Consider the following 25231-nt stretch of genomic DNA (forward strand, 5'->3'; position numbering starts at 1 on the left):
CTGTAATTTTTGTAATTTACATATTTAGATTTCGTAACTAGCTCATATAACAACAGTGGCGGCCCGGAAACTTTTTTCATGGGGAGGCAGAACTTTTTAAGGGTCGTTTGATTATATAAATATTTTATTGTTACATATGGTCCATCACGGAAATTATAATGAGTAACATATATTGTACTTGTGAATTTTTAGAATTTGAAATATAAAGTAATACAGATATTTTAAAGTGTTCTCTATCCTCCTGATTGGCTCTTTAATTTGTTATGGACATACAAGTAAGAATGACGCATACTGATAACGTAAATACAAAAAGAAATCGATAAACAAACAAAATAGGAAACTTAATCAGAACCTTATAAATGTAATAAATTTAAGAAATATTCGAAAGAAAGAAATGAATTTGGATATCATGAGGTGGTTGAAGCATGAAAATATCTAGATAGGAAAAATGAAGGGTCAAGATTAAGTAATCACGTCTGACTAAAATTTTACTTGAACGGAAGCGTGCAAACATACGTAGGAGTTTATTTCCAACCTATTTAGGAATAGCTTTTCTTCTTGATTCCCCCTTTTCCAACCGTTTTTCAAATATTTCAACAAATTTATGTACAAATCTTGAAAAACCAAGGCAAATTTCAAGAAACATATACACCCATCACCAATTTCTTTTCTATAACCTTGATTGTTGTTCATACCTTTAACCAAAAACCCACATTTTCTTTAAAAGAGTTAGCCAAAAATGATGAACAACATGAAGCAATTACACAAACAAACACATACAAATCAAAGAAGAGATGAAGAAATGCCTAATAATCAACCACAACCATACTCACCTAAATCATATAAACAACAAACATCATTATCCAGAAGACCCTTAAACTACCTCTTCAACGAACAACGTTTTCTCTTCATCATCATTGGAATCATGATCGGTTCCATCATATTCATATTCCAACCATCGTTATCCGCCATCACCGCCACCACCTATCATATGCATTCCCATATTATGCCCTCAATGCCAAGATCAATTTCAATCTCCCACCGTGAAAGAACCATCATCCACCGCCCATCAACCACCCCAGTTCCTGCTGGCATCACCCGTAAGAGGATGCGGACGTTGGTGACGGGCGGGGCAGGGTTTGTGGGTAGCCATTTGGTTGATGTTTTAATGGCTAGAGGAGATGAAGTTATTGTGATTGATAACTTTTTTACTGGTAGGAAGGAAAATGTGGCACATCATTTGGATAATCCTAGGTTTGAGTTAATTAGACATGATGTTGTTCATCCTATTTTATTGGAGGTTGATCAAATTTATCATTTAGCTTGTCCTGCTTCTCCTGTTCATTACAAATACAATCCCATCAAGACCATCATATCCTTTGCTAAATCTTGTTATTATTCATCAAAAAGATTGCATCTTTAATGTTGTGATCTTTTGTTGGTTTCTTGAAAAGGGTATTGCTTAAAAACACTTGAAGATGATATAAAAAGACATGCTTTGACTTTTAAAGGGTCAACGCAATGGTTAACGATTTTATTTTATTTGGATTCCGTTATGAGAAATTCGACATTAGTATCGTTTGTGCTCATAGTATTGCTCATTCACTTGCTTATCATGTTCAACAATTTGAAAAAGATCAAAGAAACTCACATGAATTTTAAAGTTGTAACTTAGTAGTTGACCTTAAAAGTCAAGTATGTTTCTTTTTATGGAAAAGGGTGTTGGTTTATATTAGAAGATACCATTTTCAAGATAAATGTAGTTTAGAAATTGAAGTACTTTTGGTCTCTTTGACTCGTATCGTTACAAGACAAATGTGATTGGCACCCTGAACATGCTCGGGCTCGCTAAAAGAGTCAAGGCACGTTTCTTGATCACGAGTACCAGTGAGGTTTATGGCGACCCGCATGAGCATCCTCAAAAGGAATCATATTGGGGACATGTGAATCCAATAGGTGAAGCTTTACATCTATTATCTTCCTTGAATTAATAACCTTTGCACTTTTGTTTTGTTTTAAGATTTAAGATGATATAACATAGGTGTTAGAAGTTGCTATGATGAGGGGAAAAGAACAGCTGAAACATTAGCAATGGATTATAATCGAAGTGAAGGTGTCGAGGTGATTTTCTTGTCTTTAGTCATGTCAGAACTGTACAGTTAAGCGTGATTAAAAGAGTGTACTAAGTGTAGAAAAACTATGTTTCACACTATAATCATGCATTTTTCAGGTTAGGATTGCACGCATTTTTAATACATATGGTCCTCGGATGTGTCTAGATGATGGTCGTGTCGTTAGCAACTTTGTCTCGCAAGCCCTTCGCAAACAACCCATGACCGTTTATGGTGATGGGAAGCAAACCCGGAGCTTTCAGTATGTCTCGGATCTGGTACAATGTTGCTTTGTGTAATAATATTTTGTTTCAATGTTATAGACTGTTACACAAGTTTCCTTTAATTTTTAGGTTGCCGGACTCGTGGCACTCATGGAAGGCGAGCATATCGGACCATTCAACTTGGGCAATCCAGGGGAGTTCACCATGTTAGAGCTTGCTCAGGTTTGATTATGTTTTAACCAAGGAGCCATAGTTGTCTTTTAGGCTTGAACCACTGAGAAGCCCTGGTGCACCTGTGTCGACCATTATTTAACTATTTAGTGTTGATTCTTTTTTAGGTAGTTAAAGAGACTATAGATCCGAATGCTGCAATAGAATTCAGAAGGAACACTGCTGATGACCCTCAAAAACGGAAACCGGATATTAGTAAAGCCAAAGAGTTGCTAAATTGGGAACCCAAGATACAACTCCGAGACGGTCTGCCACGAATGGCATTAGATTTCAAAAACCGAATCTTAAAAGACGACGACGTTGAGGTTGACAAATAAGACAACATACAGGAAAACCGATAACCCCACAATCTGTAACTATAGATTTGGTAAATTTAGTTGTGATATAGCGATATACAACATGATCACAATGGCATTCTTCCTCTGGACCCGGAGGTTAAAATGCATGTTAGATTTTCGTTTTGCGGGTCTTTTTGACTTGAACCCTTTTGCGGGTTGGTGTAATGGCTTGATGTAGTTACTAGATCAAGATGTATGGTTCATAGTAGATAGTTAATGGCTTAATTTGTGCCTTAAGAAACATTAGCTACAAGTCTTTACCAACATGCAATTGCACCTATGATCCTACTAATCTAACAACCAAATACACTAAAAGTCTAAAAGCAGCAATGCAGACAAATTCATAACTTCCAAATTAACCAAAAATGAAACAAAACATCATATAACCAAACAACCATAATCTCCATAAGCCGAATAACCAATCCGATAATCATAAACGAAAAACATAACCAAGTATCAAAATCTAACCTTTTTCCTATACACGAATCCGCCTCGTCTTCACCTCAACTCTTGGCATACGCGCGCTCACTCGCCACCTTCCCTGCAAAAGCCTTCGTCGCAACCATATTATCATCAAAACACTTCGTATACGGATGCCCTTTCGGAACAAACCTCCTATACTTCCCAAAATTATTTTCCGCATCATCGTTCTTCCCCAACAACGTATAAATAATCCCTTGACACAAATACGGGGCCTAAAATCCCTCGGTTCCTCTTTCGACAACTCCTCGTAAATCTTTATCGCCTCATTATAATCCCCTCGAATCACCCGAATCTGAGGCAACAAAAGCTTAAAATCCCGAACCTCATCTTTCTTCTTCCCCTTCTTACATAACTCAATCGCGTCAACAATCCGAGCCTCGATACTTTTCAATTCGTCAACCGCCATTACCAATCCGTGATACGCCTCGACATGAAACGGATCCTCCTTTATAATCTCCTCAAATCCTAGCTTCGCAGACTCGTGTACGAGTTCAAATGATGTTTAAGTAACTTCCACTCCCCGTCTTCCGGTTCGACATCGATTAACTGGTTTAGTAACCCGATAGCTTCCTGGACTTTACCGATTTTAATTTTGATTTCCATTAGGTTTTGAGGTGAAGTGTTAAACCCTAGGGGTGGAAGCGGAATATGCTTTCAAGTTATAAAACCTCTCACAAGGAAATAAAAATAAAGATTTGAGAAAATATTTATTTTTATTATTAGTTACTTTTTTTAATAAGAAAGACCCGGATTATCCTGGTAAATGGTTCTTCACCTTTATGTTTGGAGAACTGACTATTATGTCTCGGTTTACTGAAATCTATAACTGTAAAAACATCTGGCTTAATCTGGAATAAAATGATATGCAAACTCTAATAAAGTTTATTTTCTATGACTTGTTCAAACTCAAATAACTCTTGTTTTGCTTGAAAATGATTTCTTTTAGTTTTACTTAATGATTTGGTTCTGTTTGATTTGTTAATATGGGTTTAAGCTTGACCATTACCTCGCGTGATTCAAGTCATTCAAATTAATTAAACCCGAATTACCTTTTTTTGTTTGAGAAGTGGTGTCAATATGAAAAACTTTGTGATATATGGAATTTCATATCAAGTAATATTGTTTTTTTATTATTGGTAAGTAAAAAAGTTATCTTTATGTAATATCTAGTTATTTGAATAAGTGTCTTTTACTCTTTTAAGAGGTCCAACATCTTGATATTTGATGTGGGAGCATTGGGTTTAATTGGATCTACATAAAATCACATAACCTTTTGTTTTGGGTTTTGAAGTCTTTGCCGATCTACTCTTTTGCTAGCCATTTGATTGCTACTAAGATGTGCATCAATATTTACTCTAATACAAGCATTTTTAACTATAACGCTCTTCTTTTATTCAAAACAAATACAAGATTTATACCGGGTAGTGACAAGATGGTTGGTTTCACCATTTAGCTACTTTTTTGTGTGCTTTACATGTTTTAGTCTTTATTGTCTTCTTTCTAATGAAAATGATAAAAAGGTAGAAGCCAGAAGGTACTAAACTATTAAAAGTGACGTAATCATTTCCTTAAGTTGTATACATTTAGGTGCTGTTTGTTTTTTAAGACAAAAATTGTCTGCAATATGATTTCATCTGATTTAATGTCTGCAACTGAATATGTGGTCTGAATGTCTGCAATCTAAAAATATAATATTGTTTGTTTTATAAACTGGATATCGTCTGATGAGCTGAAAATCAGTTACATATCATATGTATTACAGTAAATAAAAGTCATTTAACGTTTGTAGAATGCTAAAATAATTGATTGCGGTGTACGAACTATGGAAGTGGGTGGTGGTAGACGATTGTGATAGGCGGTGAACAGTGGGTGGTGGTGATGGACGGTTGGGGTGGTGGCCGATAATGGGTGGCGGGGTGGTGGTGGTGGATGGTGGCGGGTGGTGGTGGATGGTGATGGATGGTGGTGGCGACTGACGGTAGGTGGTGGTGGCGGATGGTGATGGTGGTTGTGTCCGACGGGGGTGGTGGTGGTGATGGATGGTGGTGGTGGTGGGTGGTTAACGGTGGTGGTGAGTGGTTGACGGTGGTGGTGGCGGACGGTGGGGGTGGTGGACGGTGGTGGTGGCGGCAGATGGTGGGTGGTGGTGGACGGTGGTGGCGACGGGCGGTGGTGGTTGGTGGTGGTGGCGGCGGACGGTGGATGGTGGTGGTGGTGGCGGACGGTGGGTGGTGGTGGTGTTAGACATTGGGTGTTGGTACGTGGTATGATGTTAAGAAGTGTGAAGATGGTGAAAAAAGCTTATTTTTTAAGACCATAAAAGCAGTTTTCAGATCTTTTTAATTTTAAAAAACAAACAAAATTTAAGAGCTTATGTCTGCACGCCCGCATACATGGGCTTCTTGCAGACCTTATAAGCAAAAACAAACACAGCCTTAAGTGACTTAATTCATTAAATTGGGTCACACGTAAAGTAATAACCCAATTATAAAAGAAAGTTTACTTGTGGGCTTCATAATAAATGGGCTTTAGAATAACACTCAAAGTCACACTTGTCACCATAGGCCCAGAACCATTAAAGTTACACAACCAGGCCATATGGTTGTGTAATTACTAACTTGTTTTGATTAACCTATCAATTTCATTAACGTTGTACTAAAAAAACGTACAACAAATCCTGCATCATCTACGTTTCACATTCATTCATGGGATAAATGTCACCTGTTTAATTAATAAGTTTTGACCTAATGATATCCAGGTGCGATATAAGGTGTCCCATTTTCAAGAAATCGTGAGTCTAGTCTTATTATGAACAAGTAGTGTAAGCTTAGAGTGTTTGAAAGTTTTCCGTTCAAAAAAATATAATAGATTTGATACATTTATTTTTAAAAACAGATTTTGTTTTCTATTAGCAACTTCAGTTATTTTAAATATATTTAGACTCGATCATATTTTCTAATTGAGAACGTGAGAGAGAAAACGAAAACAGTTTTCAATACACAAATTTGAAAAATCAGTTAAACAAGAGGTGGTAATTATTTAAATTACTACCAAGTCATCAAGTTATATTCACGAATCATTAAAATCCACCAAAACCAGACACTTTCATAATTAAATTTGTGCACACAAGAAGTTATATAATTTGAAAAATAAAACCCACGCCACATGTTCGAGTAAAAATAATAAGCTAACCAAGAAAAATACGAAATGTTATATGACACGTGTCTTCACGTAACCGATGAAGTCTATCACACGTCCCAGTGTCCATAAACCTTGTACACCCATAGCCATCTTGTGCTTGCTTTCAAATAAGTTCAGACACCTCATAAATGCCTTGTTTTCTTATAATATCTCAAACCTTTTTTTTATTAATATAGTTTTATAATAATATTTAAAAATCTATAGCATGAAAACAAATGGAAGAAAAATGTTTTTAAGGTTGAGGTGGCGTTTGGATGTGACAAAAACACAATGGGTAAGGTATGGACATGGATTTTGGTGATAAGATAAAATGAAAATGTGGGTTATTGGCCACAGTATCTTAAACATAAAAGGCTTGGGTTCGAGTATCTGAGAGTAAAATAAATTAACTTTTATAAAAAGATAAAATGAAAATGGTTTGTATATAAGAACGTTTTCGAACCAAGTTATTCAAATTTTGTGTTTTTCAATGAATTTGAGTACATTCGAAGTCGAATTTAAATCGAATCAAACTAGGAATAAAAAAAAAAAACAGTAGGATCTTAAGGAGGGAGGGGAGTTGGGTTGGTGTGATCAGATGCCACAATATGTGATAGTTCGGGATGAACAAGACTGTCACCTCACCCTTTCAACATCACCACGTACTCTTAAAGATAACTAACATAAAAACAATAACGAATTATGAAAACCCAATTCTACGTCTTCAAAAACCCAAAGGCAAAGTTAAGACTAATTCGTACCCTCCTCTAAGGGTCCCTAACCCTAATCCTAAGTCTAACCCGTGGTCATGTCCTGATATAGGTGAAAGTCCAACAAACTTTGTCTAATTCGCTCACCCATGCTAATTTAGGTTTGTCTCTGGTCCTCCCCTCCATAGTTCTTACATTTAAGGAAATCACTTGTTTCAAGAAAAGAAAATTAACCATATAAATTATAAAATACAACTATACATATACATATTATTGTGTTCACGGTCCGGTTTTTTCGGTTTTTAGGTCAAACCGTAGCCAAACCGTTAGTAACGGTTTTTGGTTATCGAAAACCAAAACCGAACCAAACCAAACTGTTACTGGCAGTTTGGTTCCGGTTTGGTTTCACGGTTTTTCTAATCTCTATTCTCTAATTTGCTTGTGGTTAAAGGGTTGATTTGTTCTCTCAAAACTAAAAGTAATTATAACCAAATAGGCATCATCTGATTTCGACATGTTCTTTCAAAACATGATAAGCGTTATAAGTTATAAGTAATTATGCTAAAAAGACATTTGTTGTATCAAAAGAATTCAAACAGGCGGGACTTCAAATGACTCATGGTCTCATGATACTTATCGTCTTAAATGAGTAGCCTTCTTAGCACTTCAATTAAATCCATTTATATTAATTAGTTAACCAAATATGATCAGTAGGGATGGCAACGGGGCGGTTTCGGGGCGGGGAATGCCAATCCCATACCCGCCCCGGTTTATAAAACCCATTACCAAAACCGTCTAAAAGCCCGCGGGGACTAAACGGGGAATCCCCATCGGGGATTCGGGGAAAACCGCGGGTATTCGGGGAACCCGTCTAGCATAAATGGTTTTTAAACGGGCTAAATTCCCCGTGGGGATCCCCATTTAACCGTCGGGTTCACCGTTTAAAACCCGATTGTAAGAAAATGATACAAAATTACAATACAATATTAATACACAAAAAGTTCAATATCCAAACACATTACACATACAAAAGACATTATTAATACATAAAAATGTTTATTTCTCCCATCACAACGGAAATTAACTTCATGATTGATCCTTCTTACACGTCCATACCGCACCCATTCAACCATTCAAACACTTGTCACGCCGGATTGCTATGATAATCAAACGGGTATACGGGAAAATGGGTTAGGCAGCCTTATTGGGAAAATAAATAATAAATAATATATTATATATAAATATAAAAATTATATTTAATTAAACGGGTTTTAAACGGGTATACGGGGCGGGTATACGGGGCGGGTACAGGCTATACCATACCCGCCCCGAACCCGATTAACTTAAACGGGGAAACCCCGAACCCGGACCCGTCCCCGATTAAGTGTCCCCGAACCCGCCCCGTTCGGGGCGGGTTTCGGTTTTCCCCATCGGGTTTGGTTTTTTTTGCCATCCCTAATGATCAGCCTAGTTCATCTTACTGTATTTATCTAAAACGAAGTGTATACCATAAATATATATATATATATATATATATATATATAGGGAGAGAATCATGAGAGAACTAATAATGAAGTATTTTTAATCTAATTAAAAAAATATTTTTAATTTTTTTTTTCTTTCATCCTTCTTATATGTTGTTATTCTTTACCACAAAAAATATAAAAATAAAAAAAAATTAACGAGTAATGCATATATGCAATACACCGACTTTTTTTATAATGCATATGTGTAATAGTGGTGCATTTTGATATTTGAAATAGTGCTGAATAGTATATATATAGTTCTTTGTATTGTTTATTTGCAATAGTGTTATATTATATACAAAGATTAAAAAAAATCGATATAGTGCATATGTGCATTAGTGTTGTATTACATATATGCGATAATGTGTTTTGCTTACAATTATTAGTGTCGTATTTGCATATATTCAATAGTGTGTATTGGATAATGCAATTGTGTTGTATTATATGCAATAAAACACTATTGTATATATGAAATATGCATTAGTGCACATATGCACTACAGTACTAAACCGACAAGTTTTTTTTTATTTTTTTTAGTATCAATATCATCTTATTAGAAGAAGAAAAGAAAAAAAAATCACAAAATATTTTTTAAAAAATAGTTAAAAATAATTCTTTAATAGTTCTCTCTTTAAAAGGAGTTCTCTCTAGATCTCACCCCTATATATATATATATATATAGGGTTGGTATTATTTAAGAACTCTATAAAAATTAAGAACTCTTAGGAACTTTAAACAATCAAACATTTTTTTAATTTTTTTATATACTAACATTATTTAAGAGTAGTTTTATCATATTTCATATTAAAAATTTTAATTACATATATTAATCACAAGTTTACATATGTGTAAAATTTATGTAACACCAAATTTACATAGGTGTAACACAAAACATAGATATGTATAAAAACTAATTTTCAAAATTGTAATTGTAATTATAGATATACAAAATGATGAAACTACACTCAAAGAATATTAGCATACAAAATTTTTTATAATAAACGTTAGGTTTCAATGATTTCTTCAAGTTCTTAAAAAATTTAACAGTTCTGTAACGATACTCATCCTATATATATATATATATACACACACACACACTTTACGGTCCGGTCCGGTTTTTTACGGCCGGTTTACGATATAAACCGCAAACCAAACCGTTCGCTACGGTTTGAAACTGATCGACCGAAAGTTAACGTAAAAACCAACCGTAAAACCAAACCAGTGACCGGTTTGGACGGTTTCACGGTTTCAAACCGAACCGTAAACACCCCTAATACATATACATATAATTGTACTGGATATGACCATTTTAACCCTTTTTGGCTCATTATTTCAAGCATTTGACAAACAAAACAGTAAATAATGTACGTCTAATAGTATATATAAATCTTGCATAAACTAACAATATTACATAATGCATACTCTAAAACAATAGACACTATATTACATAATGCATACTCTAAAACAATAGACACAAGTGATCATTTAAGGCAATAATTTAACGTGCAATAACTTGATGATGATGTTGATCAAGAAGAAGAAAGTGACTCTGTTTGATGACCTCTTGTTGTGTTGTTGTATGCCTCAAAGAAGCCTTTATTCTCTTTTTCAAGCTCATTCCACACTAAATTCAAATAACATATGAAACATGTGCATAAACATAAGGCCGTTGATGTATGAATTAGATTTTTTTATTTGTCGCAGAAATAAATAACAAAAAACGAGAAATAAATATCTTAATTACTAACATATTATTCTTTAAAAAAAAGTGTGATTTATAAGAAATAAACTCATAGTTTATTTCATTTATTTGTTCATGTTAAACTTAATTTTTGTGTTAGGTCTATAGTCAGTGGCGGACCCAGGATTTTTTGTCAATGGGGTCCCAATTTTTCCGGTTTACAAAATTTTTCGGGTCGGTCGTTATTCGGGTCGGGTCGAGGCGAGGAACACAATAAAACACGGAACTATGGTGTCATTGGAAACGAGTAAGTAGAAAGAATCTAAATTACAAACTAGATGAAACATACACTTTTAATTCATACCCGAAAAACATGAACATAATCTATATATATGGTCTTACATAATTGACCAAAACATGAAAAAATAACTCTAACACAAATAAATGATTAATTATAATATACATACACAAGGTAAATAATAAAAGAATATGCAAAATCCATGTTAACATTATATATGTTGCATGGTGATAATGACTATATGAGAGAAACTAACAAAAAGCACAAATACCCTAATTGAATAACTAAGACTAGGATATTAAAAAAACAACAAAAAAGGAGTATGGTGGGGCTTGAACCTACAACCTCTCACAAGTAAAACAAGGGACTTTCCACTATACCAGTTCAATCTTAATAGTATGGGTTCCAAGTATTAATTTTTATGGGGTCCTTACAAAATTTAATATACCGTCTCTAAGTAATTTTTAAAAAACATCGGTGTCCCGGGACCCCGATCGGACCTATGTGGGTCCGCCCCTGTCTATAGTTGATGTCAAATAGCTTTAAATAGTATTTTTTTTATTTTCAAACTCAATACTATATTTAATTAAGCGGACATTAATGAAATCATGAAATCTGTCAACTTATTTATATTTTTATGCCACAAGCAAATGAAGCAATTAACTATGGACTACTTTACAACTAATAACTATTTTTTAGTACGCCACCAATATTATAAACTCCACCTACAATTTAAAATCTATTAAACCAATTATACTGTAGATTTGAAAATTATTTAAAAGTTTTCTAACATTGTTAAAGATATTTGTATATTTATTGAAAAAAAATACTTTTAAAACAAAAAACATTTCTGAAAATCTGAAAAGTAAAATGGAAAGTACCTGTAGAAGTGATTGCAGGCAAGATGTTCGCATGCTTAGATAGAGCTTCCATGCATTGTTCTTTGCTCATATTGAATACTAAACACTCTTCTATTAGATGATGCACCTGCAAATTTATATTCTATGAGTTTATATATGTTTATATATACCTGTTCAGTTTAAAAGGACGGTTTATTCATCTAGCTAAATCGTCCTGTAAACTGAACAGTACGTATGAATATGGTCAGAACCGGCCTAAATTGTTTTCCGGTCTGATCGGTTTCTATGAATATGCATGTAAACTATACATATGTATGTGTTATATGACATATAGAGATAACTTGATGTTTGTATTACGAGAAAGGAAGAGTAATTCACCATGTGAATATATGAAGCAGAAGAATCAGCCATTTTTATCCTCCAAAAAAACCCTTTTGTTTCTCTTTAAAAGTTGTAGACCAGATGTATACATATATATATATATATATATATATATATATATATATATGTGTGTCAATATATAGAGAGAGAGGGGGGTTTATCTGGGCAGTTCTTGAAAGTTGAAAGTAAACAAGAATTGGGTGGAGTGAGTAGCTTATTTGACTTGGTAACCTTTATTAATGCAAAGTATAACAAAAGAGATTTTAAATTTTTTAATGTCACGTCCCGAAAACCTTAACTTAACACAGCGGAAGTCTTAACTTTAAATCATTCGGGTTATGACAGATGCCGATAGTCAACAATAATAACCATTTAATAATAAAAGCATCATCTTTTATTATAAGAAATATTTTACAAAATCAGACTTTACTACACGTGCTAATGCACGGTTTACAACACATCACTTTTGTTCAAACACCCCACGCTCTCGTTTCCATGCCACCTCGAAACCTTCACTTTCCTGCAAGCATATTTAAATAATATTTGGGTCAACACGAATGTTGGTGAGTTATTCCTGAGAAGAAAAACTTATTATATAAATATAAACAATTTATATATAAACAACACATGAATATAATGGTGTACGGCCATTATACTCCCAATAAAACCGATAATAACACGGTATAACACAATAACGAAACCCGCATTTTACCTTTAAGCACAAAAAGCGTTAGTTATAAACTAGCTAAGAATACAACGCGTGTATGACTACCAATTTGATAACTCGAAACGTACCATACTCGAAATATTCCCACTTTTAACCCAACGCGAATGGAAGTGGGGGGCGTCACCCCGATAGATCTACCAACATTTCTGTGCCCTCAATTCGGTTAACAGTTATTTAACCAAATTGATTCATCCCACAATAACGACAATTTGTAGTATAATGCGTTTTCAAAATATATATATATAAATACGAATATAGATATACAATATGCTTTTCGGAGGAAGAACTCACCTTTGATTTCAGTGTTCGAATAAATGCTCGTTCCTATATTAGTACACGTTCGTTAATTTTAGGTTTGACTAAAATATATATATTCTTATTCTAAAAATCCACACAAGCATATAACACATAAAGTTTACTACTTATAATCTTTTAATTCTATACTTAAAAATATAAACAAGTAATAATCAACTAATAATTGTTTTATTTAATAATTTAATTTAATTATTAAAATTTATAAAAATTATTACCTTTAGTTGCTGGAGTGTTTTGGAAAAATTCAAGTTATTATTTTATTTAAAATTTTGACTCTATTATAATCGGTTTTGTCGGTTTTGCCGGTTTCGTTGATTTTGAGCTTAAAAACGAACCGGTTGTCATTTTTATGAAACTTTTAGTTTTAAATTATCTATAACATTTTTTATATAGTTTTTAGTCAAGTTTTATTGGTTTTTTAATAAAAATGCTTTGGTTCTTATTTTGTTGCCAATTTCTTAAAAATGTCAATTTTTAACGTTTTCGTGTCGGTTTTCGCGACACGAACCGTGTTGGTTTAAGTTTTGCTATTCTTGACTTTTCTTATACTTTAACTTATGTTAAATATAAGAATATTATGACTTTGGGAGCTGTTTTAATTCAGTTCCAAAAACTCATGTCGGTTCACCTTAAAAGTCGAACTTTCCGACCGTTAAAGTCACCGACAAGCTATTTAAGTCACAATGTCAAAACCAAACCATTTGGTACAGCAAATATACATATAATAACAAGTAATATATCATCACATCCATGTTTGATCATCTAGCACCAAGTATGCACACAAAACAAATTTTTAACTACACATGCTCAAGCCTTAGCTTAAGTTTTCAACTATACAATATACATGTTATTTCTACAATCTCTACAAGGTGTTTATGTACCAAGATTTCCAGATCTTATTAACCCATATTAACATCTTATTTCATCCCATTGTTATCCTTTAACAAACACATTCTTGATTTATTTAACAACAAAGTTTCTATTACTAGTAAGTAGCAATTTTTAATAACCTTATTATCATACTAACAATCTTTACAATAGAGTTTACTAAAGTAATCTTAACCACAAGTCTTTAATCATCCACACAAGATTATATTCACTTATCAAATCATTTTGCAAAACATCTTGTACAATTTACAAAGTTTCCTTTATTAGTAAGTTTAACACAAACTCTTGTTTATCTAAGTTATCATGTTTCATGCATCCTAGTACTTCTAGTAGATTTTATTCCTTTCCATATGTCCCATTCAATCACTTAGTTTGTCATTTTCAATCCATATAAGACAAGTATAAGCTTTATGATCAAAATCAAATTTTTGTATTACTTGCATGTGTAAGTAACTTTCCAACAAAGTCAAATCCCTACACTTTTGTCAACCCTTTTCCAAGATCCTTTCAAAACCATTATTATTATTACTTACAACTTTTTCAAGTAATCAAGTATGTGGGTTTTCAAAATTATCATTCTTTCTTTAACCATTTTACCATTTAACAAGCTTACAACTTCAATCCAATACCAAAATCAAAACTCACGGCCTAACATGGGTATTTTTACTCATTATCCATCTTTGATCTTTTGGCCATTTTCACATTTACTTCCAATATTAAAACAATACCTAAACCCATTTGTTAAACAAACTCAAGTAACATCAATATGGACAATCTATACAAGCTAAAATGCAACCATAACAAGTCCTATAATCAACAAAACCCATCTTATACATTCCTATGTAAACTCACGGTTCACACATATGCATGTATATATCCGTATTATACCTACATGTACACTACCAAGCATACTAAAATCAAGCTTTAAACATCAAATAGCAACTAATATACACAAATCTTGAAGTGGGTTACCTTGGGTTTCGGATTTGGTGTCTAAGGAGGTGATAATGTGACCTTGTGTTGGCTATAATCCTTCCTTTGGCTTCCTACTTCTTGTTATTAGCTTAACCTTCCACCAAATATCTCCTAATCAAGTGTTGTGTGTATAAAAATTTGAAAATGTGAGATGGTAAGGTGGTGGTGGGGTGGCCGGTTATATGAAGGGAGAAAGAGAGGTATAGGGTTGTGAGTTGGATGGTAAAGGGTGTGCATGTTTCCAAGTGTGTAGCTTCCAAGTAATCTATCAATTATTGCATACCTATATGTAAGCTTTTCATTGGTGGGTTTGGGAGGTGGGTTGGGTTGTGTGTAAGTGGCGGCCGAGAGAGATGGGAGAGGGAGAGGGAGAGGTGGTTTTGAATAATGACATGTGATAATACCTAGGTGTTAAAGTTTAACGTATCTCGTAATTTATCTAGCCAAACGACTTCTGTTTCTAATAATTTTTATCAGACTTTGAGCGAAATTAGATTACAGTCAATGTCTGCCTAAAAACAAAATTTTCTGATAAACTTAATGTCGGGCTCTTACGGTGTCCTCTACTGGCTTTCGGTTACTTATTTTCTAATTTTTGCGATTCGAACCTTCTAAAATTAAGTTTATACACTATCTCTAATATCTTAACATAAAATTTTATTTTTCGATGTCATCTTGACACGTTTATGAATTTATCCGTTTTGAGATATTACCCGGTGTCAATCTGTACAGTGTCAGCTACACGACAAAATTGAACTTTTTCGGGTTCCATATTTTAAAATTCAACTAAAGTCAAAAACTTTGACTAAAAATATTATTCCTATGTATTTATTTTACTAATTAATACACGATTACGGTTAAGATAATTACCAGATTAGTCTAATTTTTGGCGGTTGTCACATTTAAGGCATTAGCATTTTTATTATTTTTCTACCACAAGAATCTATTATGATCATAAACTCACGGAACTACGTCAATACTGTATCGGAGCATTCTTAGCTCATGTGCTAGTATTATGTGAGTGGATTTTGTAAATTATATGGTATGGTTATAAGTTGTTGTAAGTAGTGGAGAAAAAATATTATACGGAAAAGTTAAATTCGAGGTTACACTATTCACGTCGTATAATTTTTTATATGTTCTGAAAGTGATTGTGAGTAAACGAGAGAAAGAGAAAATAATGGTAAACGTATCAAAATGTATTATTTAATTGAAACTGAACAAGAAAAAATAGTTAATATTATTATAATTATATTGATATAGATAGCAAATGAGCTACAAAAGATCTTAATAAAATTAGATAAAACGATTTGTGATAAACAAGTAGTCTTTACAAGTGTTAACAGAGGGAAAACCAATACAAGATTGATTCAAAAATACAAGTGATGAACCTCTTGTTAATTTGTAAACTTAAACCATGTAAACTAATTAACACATGTAAAATAATTAATTAACATAAAAGTTCTTTAAAAATAATTTATAATAAAAGGTCTTTAAAACGATAATAGAGTTAATTTTCAAAGTGATAATATAGTTTAAATGACAATAATTAAAATAGTTATTTCTAATTGAATAAAGAAATGTAATTTAGGGTAAAGCATGTGGATTACTATTGTTTTTCAAGAGACATAAGAAGACAACACACCCATAATGGAGATTATATATTATATTAAGAATATATTATAAAATATTGAAAAAAATATTATTTGTAGGAAATGGCAGTGGGTCCCATATCCCACGTGACAGGAGGATTTTGATTGGTTAACACATGTTATGAGGATTTTTAGGTTGCTAAGCTTTTCCACGTGGCTCTTACCCATGTGAAGTGGGTCCCAGCTGCGTTCTTCAAAGTCGGTAAAAGTGAAAAACATCCCACTTTAAAATTTAAATATACAAAACAATTAATTATTAATGCAATTAGGCCCGAGTCACGGGACTCCAACCGGTTCGGTGTTCATACAATAATACCATATGCCCGGTTCGTCCGAGAATTATAATAAACTTGGAATAATCATATCTAGTAGTTTGACTCGTTTATTACAAGAAGGATTAATGTTACGGACCAATTGTTTGATGATCGTTTTGTTTGTTTGTGCTTGAATGTTTGGGTTTATTGGTTAGTTGTAGACTTAATCGGGCATGACCTCAGCGGGATAATCGACCCGTACATGCCGTTGTCAAACGTCGCGAGTTGTTGCCTCTCGTCTGAAGAGTGTAAGGTAAAACGAAACAATGGACCATTATCATAAGCGAGATGGATTGTTGACCTTCATACGCCACACAAGGCATCAAAATATTGCTTCATGATATTGATTCAAGTCTTACGCCTCCTTAACCAACTAGCTACACTACAAGGACTGCTTCATGATATTAAGCTCGTTTATAGAAGGGTTTAAGCTTAAGTTTGGTTCATCAATAGATTTCATAGTTATTGACTCATTTTTTTATTAATTAAGTATTATTTAATGTTAAGTTTCAAACTAAATTTATCTTCGTTTTTCGTTCCAGTGGTTTGTTCAAATCTACGGTTTTAGTCCAATAGTTTTAAATCTGTTATTTTTGTCATTATGGTTTCATTTCGCTTGCAATTAAGCACGACCTCACAAACCCCGTTAAGTCTTATCGTTAAACCATCAACGTGCCCCTCACGTGAGGGGCAATTTTGTCCCCAAATACACCTAAGTCCTTCACGCGAAGGGGCAATTTTGTCCCCAAATACACCTCAGCCCCTCACGCAAAAGGGCTTGCGAAATAGGGTTGGGGTTTAATTGGGGAGAAAACGAACAAACTGGCCATCACGTGAGGGGCACGCTGATAGGTTTACAGACCAGACTTAACAGGGTTAATGAGGTCGGGTTTAATTGCAAGTGAAATGAAATCATAGGGACGAAAATCGCATATTTAAAACTATTTGACTGAAATCATAGATTCTGACAAACCACATAGACGAAAACCACAATTTACTATTATATGATTCATAATAATTTTTTTTATTATTTTTATTTTAACAGGTGTTTTCATGTTTTTGTTCTTTTGTAATGATATGTTTTGGCTTTATGAATTTCCAAACAACCAATCTTCACAATTTGCATTCTTCAAAGAGGAATGGTGGTCAATCGTGGCAACTTATTGTTTTTTCACGACAACTTACGTTACTCTTAAAATACTTTATTATTGTTTTTCTAATTTAACTAGATGTTTAAAGATTTGAGACCTTCCCTCATGAGACAAACCTTTATTTCAATGATGATTGTTTTATATAATTCCTATCAATCATGCAAATCCAACTCACTTCCGGTAACATTTCAATAATATACCAGAAAATTTTTCATTGTGCATGTCACGCTAAACAGGCGGTAAGACCCCCGATAGAAGATTGATCTCTCTAAACCTCTGTCAAGTCGACAATGCCCCTTGGGTTCATTAGTACATGAAATTAGAATAGTCACCAATAAATTTGTATTCCATACTTTCTAACCCGCATAAATATTTATGTTTAATTCTCTCTAACGTTAAATAAATCCCAATGAACCAAAATGACTTGATGACATTTGAATTACCAACAATTAGTTGTTACACTAGGCTACATGAGCTAGTCGGTTGTAAACAAACAAATCAACACCGTTGAACATCATTGGAACGTTAGTGTTTGCCTCTCTCAACCAACGGTTTTGATCACTTGACCGAACAACATATTCAAATTTCAGTCTGGTTTTAAATTTTTGCTTTCAACGTTTTGTCGTTAATCATTATTTTATATTTAATATATAGTAATAATCATGAATTATTGAAAAGTTAATTATCTAATTATGATTTGTAATATTTAATTTATTTCCCACGCCACTGATGGCGACCCATTAACAAATCACGATTAGCAATCTGGGGCATTAGGCAATGGCCACGACCCGTGATTTCTTTTTCCAAAACTTTACACAAATTGTGACTTTAAAATTTATTATTTAATATAACAAAATTTTTGTTTTTTTATTAATTGATATGATTAGTTATCTATCTACCATGTTATGTTTAATCTGTTTCATATATAGCCCTTATAATCCCCAATTTTTTACTTTTTTTAAAGTATTTTTGTATATTTCATATCAGAAAAACAGTTTACAGTTATAATAAATAGTATATGTTCCATAGTGGAATTAGAGCACATATAAAACCACTATAAGTTAAGGTACATGACCAGACTACATAGACTACATACTTAAAACGTTGGTTCATGTTCAAAGTCCACAAATTTTTTATGTTGGACTTAAATGTATACTTGTGTCCCAACGAAAATTCTTGACAGGTACTTTGAAAGTGTAGGTCACAAGTATCATGATTAATTTTATTTTTATTTTTAATTTTTTTTTCTATAGGCCCTTGGATTTCTTCCCAACCGAAGTGGCAAACTGACATCTAGTGTGACTTGTGTCATCAATAGCTCCCCCGATAACCTGACCCTGTTGTGGTGTGCGCAAGTGACGTGGCAGCTAACATGGGGCTAGCACCCCCAATAAGCTACCACAACACACAGTCTCACACTATGAAGATCACTAACTTTAACCACATAAGCGAAGTTTATTAACTTTTGTGAATTTTAATCAAATTTTGAGTTTTTAACATACTAAAGAAATGGTGTGGTTCTTATGATAGTTTCTTTATGTGATAGCATTCTTGCCAATATACACATTTATGCACTCGTATCTAAGATTATATTTTCAATTTTGGAAGTTGTGTATTTATATCACTTTGAACCCGAGACAAAATACAAAAACCAAACCATTAACACTATACATCTAACGTTCAAACACGCGCACAATTCTCATATCACTTTTGTAGGTGTAACAGTAAAACCATTCATTAAAAGCTTTGATCTCTATGAAAAATATCAAGACTTTTCTATTAACATAGAATTTTCCGACTACAAAGAATACCCGTACCGTCTAATATCTCCTGTGAAGAAAGGATGCTTTAAAGCTTCCCGGGCTTTAAGCCGCTCTGATGGGTCGAACCGCAAGAGCCCCTGCAAAAGGTCAATCAGAGCCCCAGCAGAGTGATCCACATGCTGCATTACCAAATTCTGCATTCAAAAGAAATTGTTTCAAATATATATATATAGAAAAATCTGCATTTTGTCTCCCTGGTTTATATCGTCGTTCGACGGGTTAACCACTGAAAAAGATTTTGCGAACTTTGACTCCCTGTATTTCTCCGGGGGTTCTTCTGACTCCTAACGTCATAGTAATAATACCAACATATTAAGGGTATTTTAGTAATCTTCTTCTAATAAATAATAAATATAATAATAATAATAATAATAATATCATAATATAATAATAATAATAATCATAGCAGCAGCTACGTTATATTAATACTAATATTAATATTATCATTTATCATAAATATTAATATGTTATATTTATATAACACCACCAACAGCTGCAGTTCATCTTCCTAATCATCATCACCAGTTCATCATCATCAACCTCAAATCCTCAAACCCACCACCAAGTAATCCCTCTTACTCTCATCATCTTCATCATCAGTTTCATAACAATTAATCGAATCTCTCAAATCCTCAAACCCTAGATTTCATCACTCAAACCCTCAAATCTCTCAAATCCCACCACCAATCGCTTCAATATTTCAACCACCGCACCCATAAATCATTCCGATCAAAACCCCTAACCTCCGGCACCACGCCACCGCCACGGCAGCCATCGTCCCATGGATTCCGGCCATCTCGTTTTTCCGGTCACGGCAGCCACCACCACGGCATCCATGGAACCCCGTCGCACCCGTTTCTCCCGTTTGATTCCGATCTACGAATTCAGAGAGAAGAATATTGATTTATATCTTAATTTTTTTGTTTTTCTATTTCAAAAAATTAATTAATAATTATTAATTCTTGTCATATTTGTTGTTATTGGATTTTTGGATGAATATTGATATTTAGATCTTAATTGTTTTGTAAATCTGGAGATGATAATAAACTTGAGATGATGAAGATATGGTGATGATGATGATGTGTTAATAAAATCTGGAGATGATGATGATGATAAACCTTTAATGAAGTTATAAAGTGGTAATATATATTTCATATTATATAGTTATAAGAAATATTAGTATAGTTCAATTGGTTGGTGTTGTTTGTTGTTAAACCGTGGGTCGGGGGTTCGAACCCCACCCTTTACACGACATTTTGGTATTTAGTTTTAGGATTAATTATAGGCTCAGGGGTAAAACGGTAAATTCAACGTTTTTTGGTCAGTCAACTCACAGTCAACTGACGGCAAGGAGACAGACTGACCCGCCCAAATATCACAATGGTCCAAAGTTCGCAAAATCTTTTTCAGTGGTTAACCCGTCGAACGACGATATAAACCAGGGAGACAAAATGCAGATTTCTCATATATATATATACTTAAATGCTTCTGTGGTCATCCGTGTATGAAAAATAAATACGATAACAATAAAATTTAAGGATTAAAATGCTAATTACCTGCAGGCGTGGAAGTTTCCACACCGCCCTTATACTTTCCCTTGAAGTTGCACCCTCAGGCCAATCTAACCGTGCACCCTTTCTGAAATACTTTTCAGATCGACGGCTGACAAAAATTCATGTTAACGTTAGGAGTAAAAACAGGTCATACTTTATTAACAGAAGCAAACACTTTTTTGTCCATCTTTTGATCTTCTATTACAAGTTCTGCGATTTTCAAACGTTTGACATGTTCTTTAAACCACAGACATAGTCAGATGCATTGCATGTGACTAGACTAACCTTCAAATCTAACGCCCGTTAAACCAAAGGATGAAAAGTGTGATAACATCTAAACATAAAGGACAATTTTTGTAATTTCCTTAGTTTAAAAAGGATTCTTTAAATTTACTATAAACCTAAAGAACGAAAACTGTGATTTACTCAATTTTTTTTATTTGAATCGTTTGAAATTAAAAAAGAAAGAAAAGAAAAAAACAACCCAGTTTGGACCCGTTTATGAGTAAACGGGTAGACACTGCCATGTCTAGATATAATATACAAAAGTTTCAGAATATCTTACTCGGCTCTCATAATCATATGTTGAGGAAGCGGCCCTAAAACTCTCTCCATCATTGCAAGATGTTCCAAGTTTTCATGAGTTTGAAACAAAGCCTCGCCCTATTTGCAAAGAGGTTAATTTAATTATTTATTTATAAATTAATATAAACAAAATAAAAATACTTACAGAGCAAAGTTCAACAAGTATGCAACCGACACTCCACAAATCACATGGATAATTCCATCCAAGGCCTGTTTATAACAAAACACGAAACTCAAATAACGAAAATGTAATTACATGTTGACGCTGCAGGATAATAGGGTAGATGACACCAACCCAATATAACTTCTGGGGCCCGGTAATGACGTGTTGATACAACATAACTGTGATCCTGATGTTCAAATGCAGTACTCCCGAAATCAATTAGCTTGATAGCACTTGTTTTTGGTAAATTCTTGAAGTAAGAACCGTCTTTTCCAGACCTTGAGAGAAACTTCATTACATAACAGCAGATAAAAACAATAGCCATCAAAAGTTTTGTTCAATCCATAAAATTAACAAATACCAACATTTAATTTGTGCGATAGAGAAACAATAGAAAATAGCATATTATATCAAAAATTTTACAAGAGCAAGAAGTACATCTTACCTTGTAATCTGGCACCTTGATATACTCTGATGAAACCAGGAGAATATTTTCTGGCTTTAAATCGGTATGTATAAGGCGTAGATCATGCATAACTGCAATAAAAACAAGCAGCAGATATTATAAAACCAGAAGAAAAGACGACAATGACAACATTAGTGATACACACAAAGACAACATATAAAGGTAACATGACTAATAATAACATGACTTAACCAGAAAGACACATTTCGCACGCAAAAAATTATATAAAAAGAAATTGCAAAAAACAATAATGGTACAAGTTTTTTGCACACACATGCTACAGATTCCAAAAGTTGTCTGCCAAACTCGCGAACAAGATCAATGGGAAATGAACGGTAGTTGTTTTTGCGAAGAAAATCATATAAACTTGGACCGAGCTTCTCAAAAACCTGTTAAGAAGTTTTTAAATCTCAAGCATGACAATGACGTGGCGACGTCCATGCCAATTGCTAAATTTAAATTTCAATGAATACTTACAATACATATATGATTACGATAGTCAAACCAATTCCGTATTTGCACACAACTGCAAAAATAAAGTCGTTTTAATTTCTACAACCAAAAAGTCGGAAAGAATTGAAACCTACCGTGAGCCACCAACATCATGTCTTGCAAGCTTCTGCAAAACATCAATTTCAATCATGGCAGCTTCACGATACTTGTTTATTGACCGGATAACTTTTATTGCTACAGGCTCTTTCTTTTCATTGTCTAAACACTCCAAAACTTGCCCAAAAGTACCTAAAAATGATTTCATCAACAAAATATTTTCAAAAAGAAAAGGTTAGTTACAGATCAAAAACAGGAAAAGAAACAAAACAAGATAACTAACTTACTAACCTTCACCCATTTTGCATAATATCCTATCTGCAATTGAGAAATAAAACATCATTAACAAATGTTGTGATTTTCGTCACTATACAACTTTCGTGATCGATTTTAGTCCTCTAGGTTTGCTTTTTTATTTAAGGATATAAAAAACTTCTCATGGAGCTACGATTTCTTACATCGAGGAGTTATATTCTCTCCTACTACAAAAGTATAGTGGCCTTCTTTATCATCGGGTCTCCATGGAGGAGAACCATTGTGAGGTATCCCTTTGTAATATATTGAAGAGTATGAGAAAATCGGGACTGTGCTATTTATAAATTCTTGCCCACAGTATAAAGCTGGATGTACCTGAGTGACAACAAACATTAAAAACTAATACTAACATCAAATCAATCAGGTTTTGTTAAATTATGTATAACATGGTACCAAAGTGTTGTACATAACATGCATATCTCCTAAGTCCTAACCATATCATATACAAGTCAAAATGATTATATCATTCTTGATTCTAACAGATCCATATATCCTGAATTTGATCATAATAAGTTTATACAAGATTCAACATCCTCATGTTTCTTCTGTATAGTGTTTCATGAAGTTGGATGATCAATGATGTCATGTATGACTATATCAGATGTCTTTGTGAAATTAAATAGACATGACAGGAAAATCAAATCATCGTATCATACTTTATATCTTTAGATCAAATTCCTCTAGATTAATTGATTATTAATTTGTTATTTAGGGACATTAATTTAGCAATCGCTTTTGCCTTGCCAGAATATCTGAATTTTGTGCCATCCCGTGTTCATATTCTTCATGATTTTAACTTTTTGTTCACATAATGTTTGCTATTTAAGGACTCTGTTAGTTTCTACAAAAAATATAGGTTTCAATATAATTGAACAGGTTAACAATCTGTTAAATTATACATCAGTGTATAATAATTCTGGTAGAAACTAACAAAATCCGTATACAACAAACATTCCGCAAACAAAAAGTGAAAGTCATGAATAATATGAACACAGATAGCACAGCAATTCGAAAACTCAAGCACGGTAAAAGTGATTCCTAAATCAAAATACCTAAAAAAACGCATTAATACTCAACCAATTCAAACAAATTCACTAAATATATAAAATAATACACGAAATTAAACCTTCGGAGGAGGCGGAACATGATCAGGCACGTCCCAAGCCAATCGAGGGCGTTTCCTCGGTCGTTTATCCACATTTCTGTGAGGAAACTCGATGATCCGTTGCGTCTCCATCACGTAACACGATTTATAAAGCTAAGGTTTGGAAACATGTATGGATTGAGATGAATTTGTGTTGCAGGAACCCTAGATTTAATTGAGGAAGAAAGGTAACAATGGAGGATGAGCCAGAAAGTAACCGTGGTTAAGTTAGATTGTTAACTCGGGTGTTGGGTTTGACCGTGGTTAGGTGATGGGACGTGACTGCGAGCTTTAGTGGCACGTGACGTGACTACCGAGACTCCCTTACTCTTTTTTGTAATTTGGAGCATCTACTAATTTAGGGGTGTGAATAAGTTGGATCGGGCTCGTTTAAGCTTGAGCTTGACTTGTTAAATTGATGCGGAATTCGGGGTTCGTGTTCGGTTATTTTAAGCGTTGTTTTTAGAACTTTACTTGGCTCACGGTAAGATCAGTTTTGCAATTAAAAATGAGGTAGCGACTAGCGACGCAACTTGTTGTCCGTTTACATGTAACTCTATTATAATTGAATCATCTATGATATATATA

The 25231-nt window shown here is 33.6% G+C and overlaps 2 protein-coding genes, 1 long non-coding RNA gene and 1 pseudogene across 3 annotated transcripts; 1 reads left to right on the forward strand and 3 right to left on the reverse strand.

Moving 5' to 3' along the window:
• Positions 1–631: 631 nt before the first annotated feature.
• On the forward strand, positions 632–2883 carry LOC143551416 (UDP-glucuronic acid decarboxylase 1-like). The gene is made up of 6 exons (XM_077041861.1): positions 632–1372; positions 1809–1956; positions 2042–2121; positions 2231–2389; positions 2465–2557; positions 2674–2883. Exons 1-6 carry the CDS (start codon positions 740–742, stop codon positions 2881–2883), a joined length of 1323 nt encoding a protein of 440 aa, XP_076897976.1. The 5' UTR covers positions 632–739.
• Positions 2884–3166: 283 nt separating this feature from the next.
• LOC143551417 (protein SLOW GREEN 1, chloroplastic-like) lies at positions 3167–3992 on the reverse strand (annotated as a pseudogene).
• Positions 3993–10255: 6263 nt separating this feature from the next.
• On the reverse strand, positions 10256–12139 carry LOC143551418 (uncharacterized). Its single transcript, XR_013138489.1, has 3 exons — positions 12021–12139; positions 11664–11769; positions 10256–10427 (listed from the first exon to the last, which is right to left on the reverse strand). It is a non-coding gene; the product is annotated as an uncharacterized LOC143551418 (long non-coding RNA).
• A 7316-nt stretch (positions 12140–19455) lies between these two features.
• LOC143551449 (serine/threonine-protein kinase AFC1-like) lies at positions 19456–24934 on the reverse strand. Its single transcript, XM_077041886.1, has 12 exons — positions 24626–24934; positions 23643–23814; positions 23476–23502; positions 23223–23376; positions 23113–23161; positions 22910–23024; positions 22615–22706; positions 22302–22458; positions 22152–22216; positions 21987–22084; positions 21425–21530; positions 19456–20002 (listed from the first exon to the last, which is right to left on the reverse strand). Exons 1-12 carry the CDS (start codon positions 24734–24736, stop codon positions 19844–19846), a joined length of 1305 nt encoding a protein of 434 aa, XP_076898001.1. The 5' UTR covers positions 24737–24934; the 3' UTR covers positions 19456–19843.
• Positions 24935–25231: the final 297 nt, after the last annotated feature.

Source organism: Bidens hawaiensis, unplaced genomic scaffold (genome assembly GCF_021521415.1).
Source record: "Bidens hawaiensis isolate Kalapana, Puna unplaced genomic scaffold, B.hawaiensis_p1.1 tig00016457_1, whole genome shotgun sequence".
NCBI lineage: Eukaryota > Viridiplantae > Streptophyta > Magnoliopsida > Asterales > Asteraceae > Bidens > Bidens hawaiensis.

Excerpts from the sequence above, each read along its gene's own strand:
- LOC143551416 (XM_077041861.1), top strand. The coding sequence starts at position 740 with ATGATGAACAACATGAAGCAATTACACAAACAAACACATACAAATCAA. Across the intron at positions 1,373-1,808 it reads ACAATCCCATCAAGACCATC|AAGACAAATGTGATTGGCAC; the intron begins ATATCCTTTGCT and ends TCGTATCGTTAC. Across the intron at positions 2,390-2,464 it reads TTCAGTATGTCTCGGATCTG|GTTGCCGGACTCGTGGCACT; the intron begins GTACAATGTTGC and ends TTTAATTTTTAG.
- LOC143551449 (XM_077041886.1), bottom strand. The coding sequence starts at position 24,736 with ATGGAGACGCAACGGATCATCGAGTTTCCTCACAGAAATGTGGATAAA. Across the intron at positions 23,377-23,475 it reads ATTATGCAAAATGGGTGAAG|GTACTTTTGGGCAAGTTTTG; the intron begins GTTAGTAAGTTA and ends AATCATTTTTAG. Across the intron at positions 23,025-23,112 it reads ATCGTAATCATATATGTATT|GTTTTTGAGAAGCTCGGTCC; the intron begins GTAAGTATTCAT and ends ACTTCTTAACAG.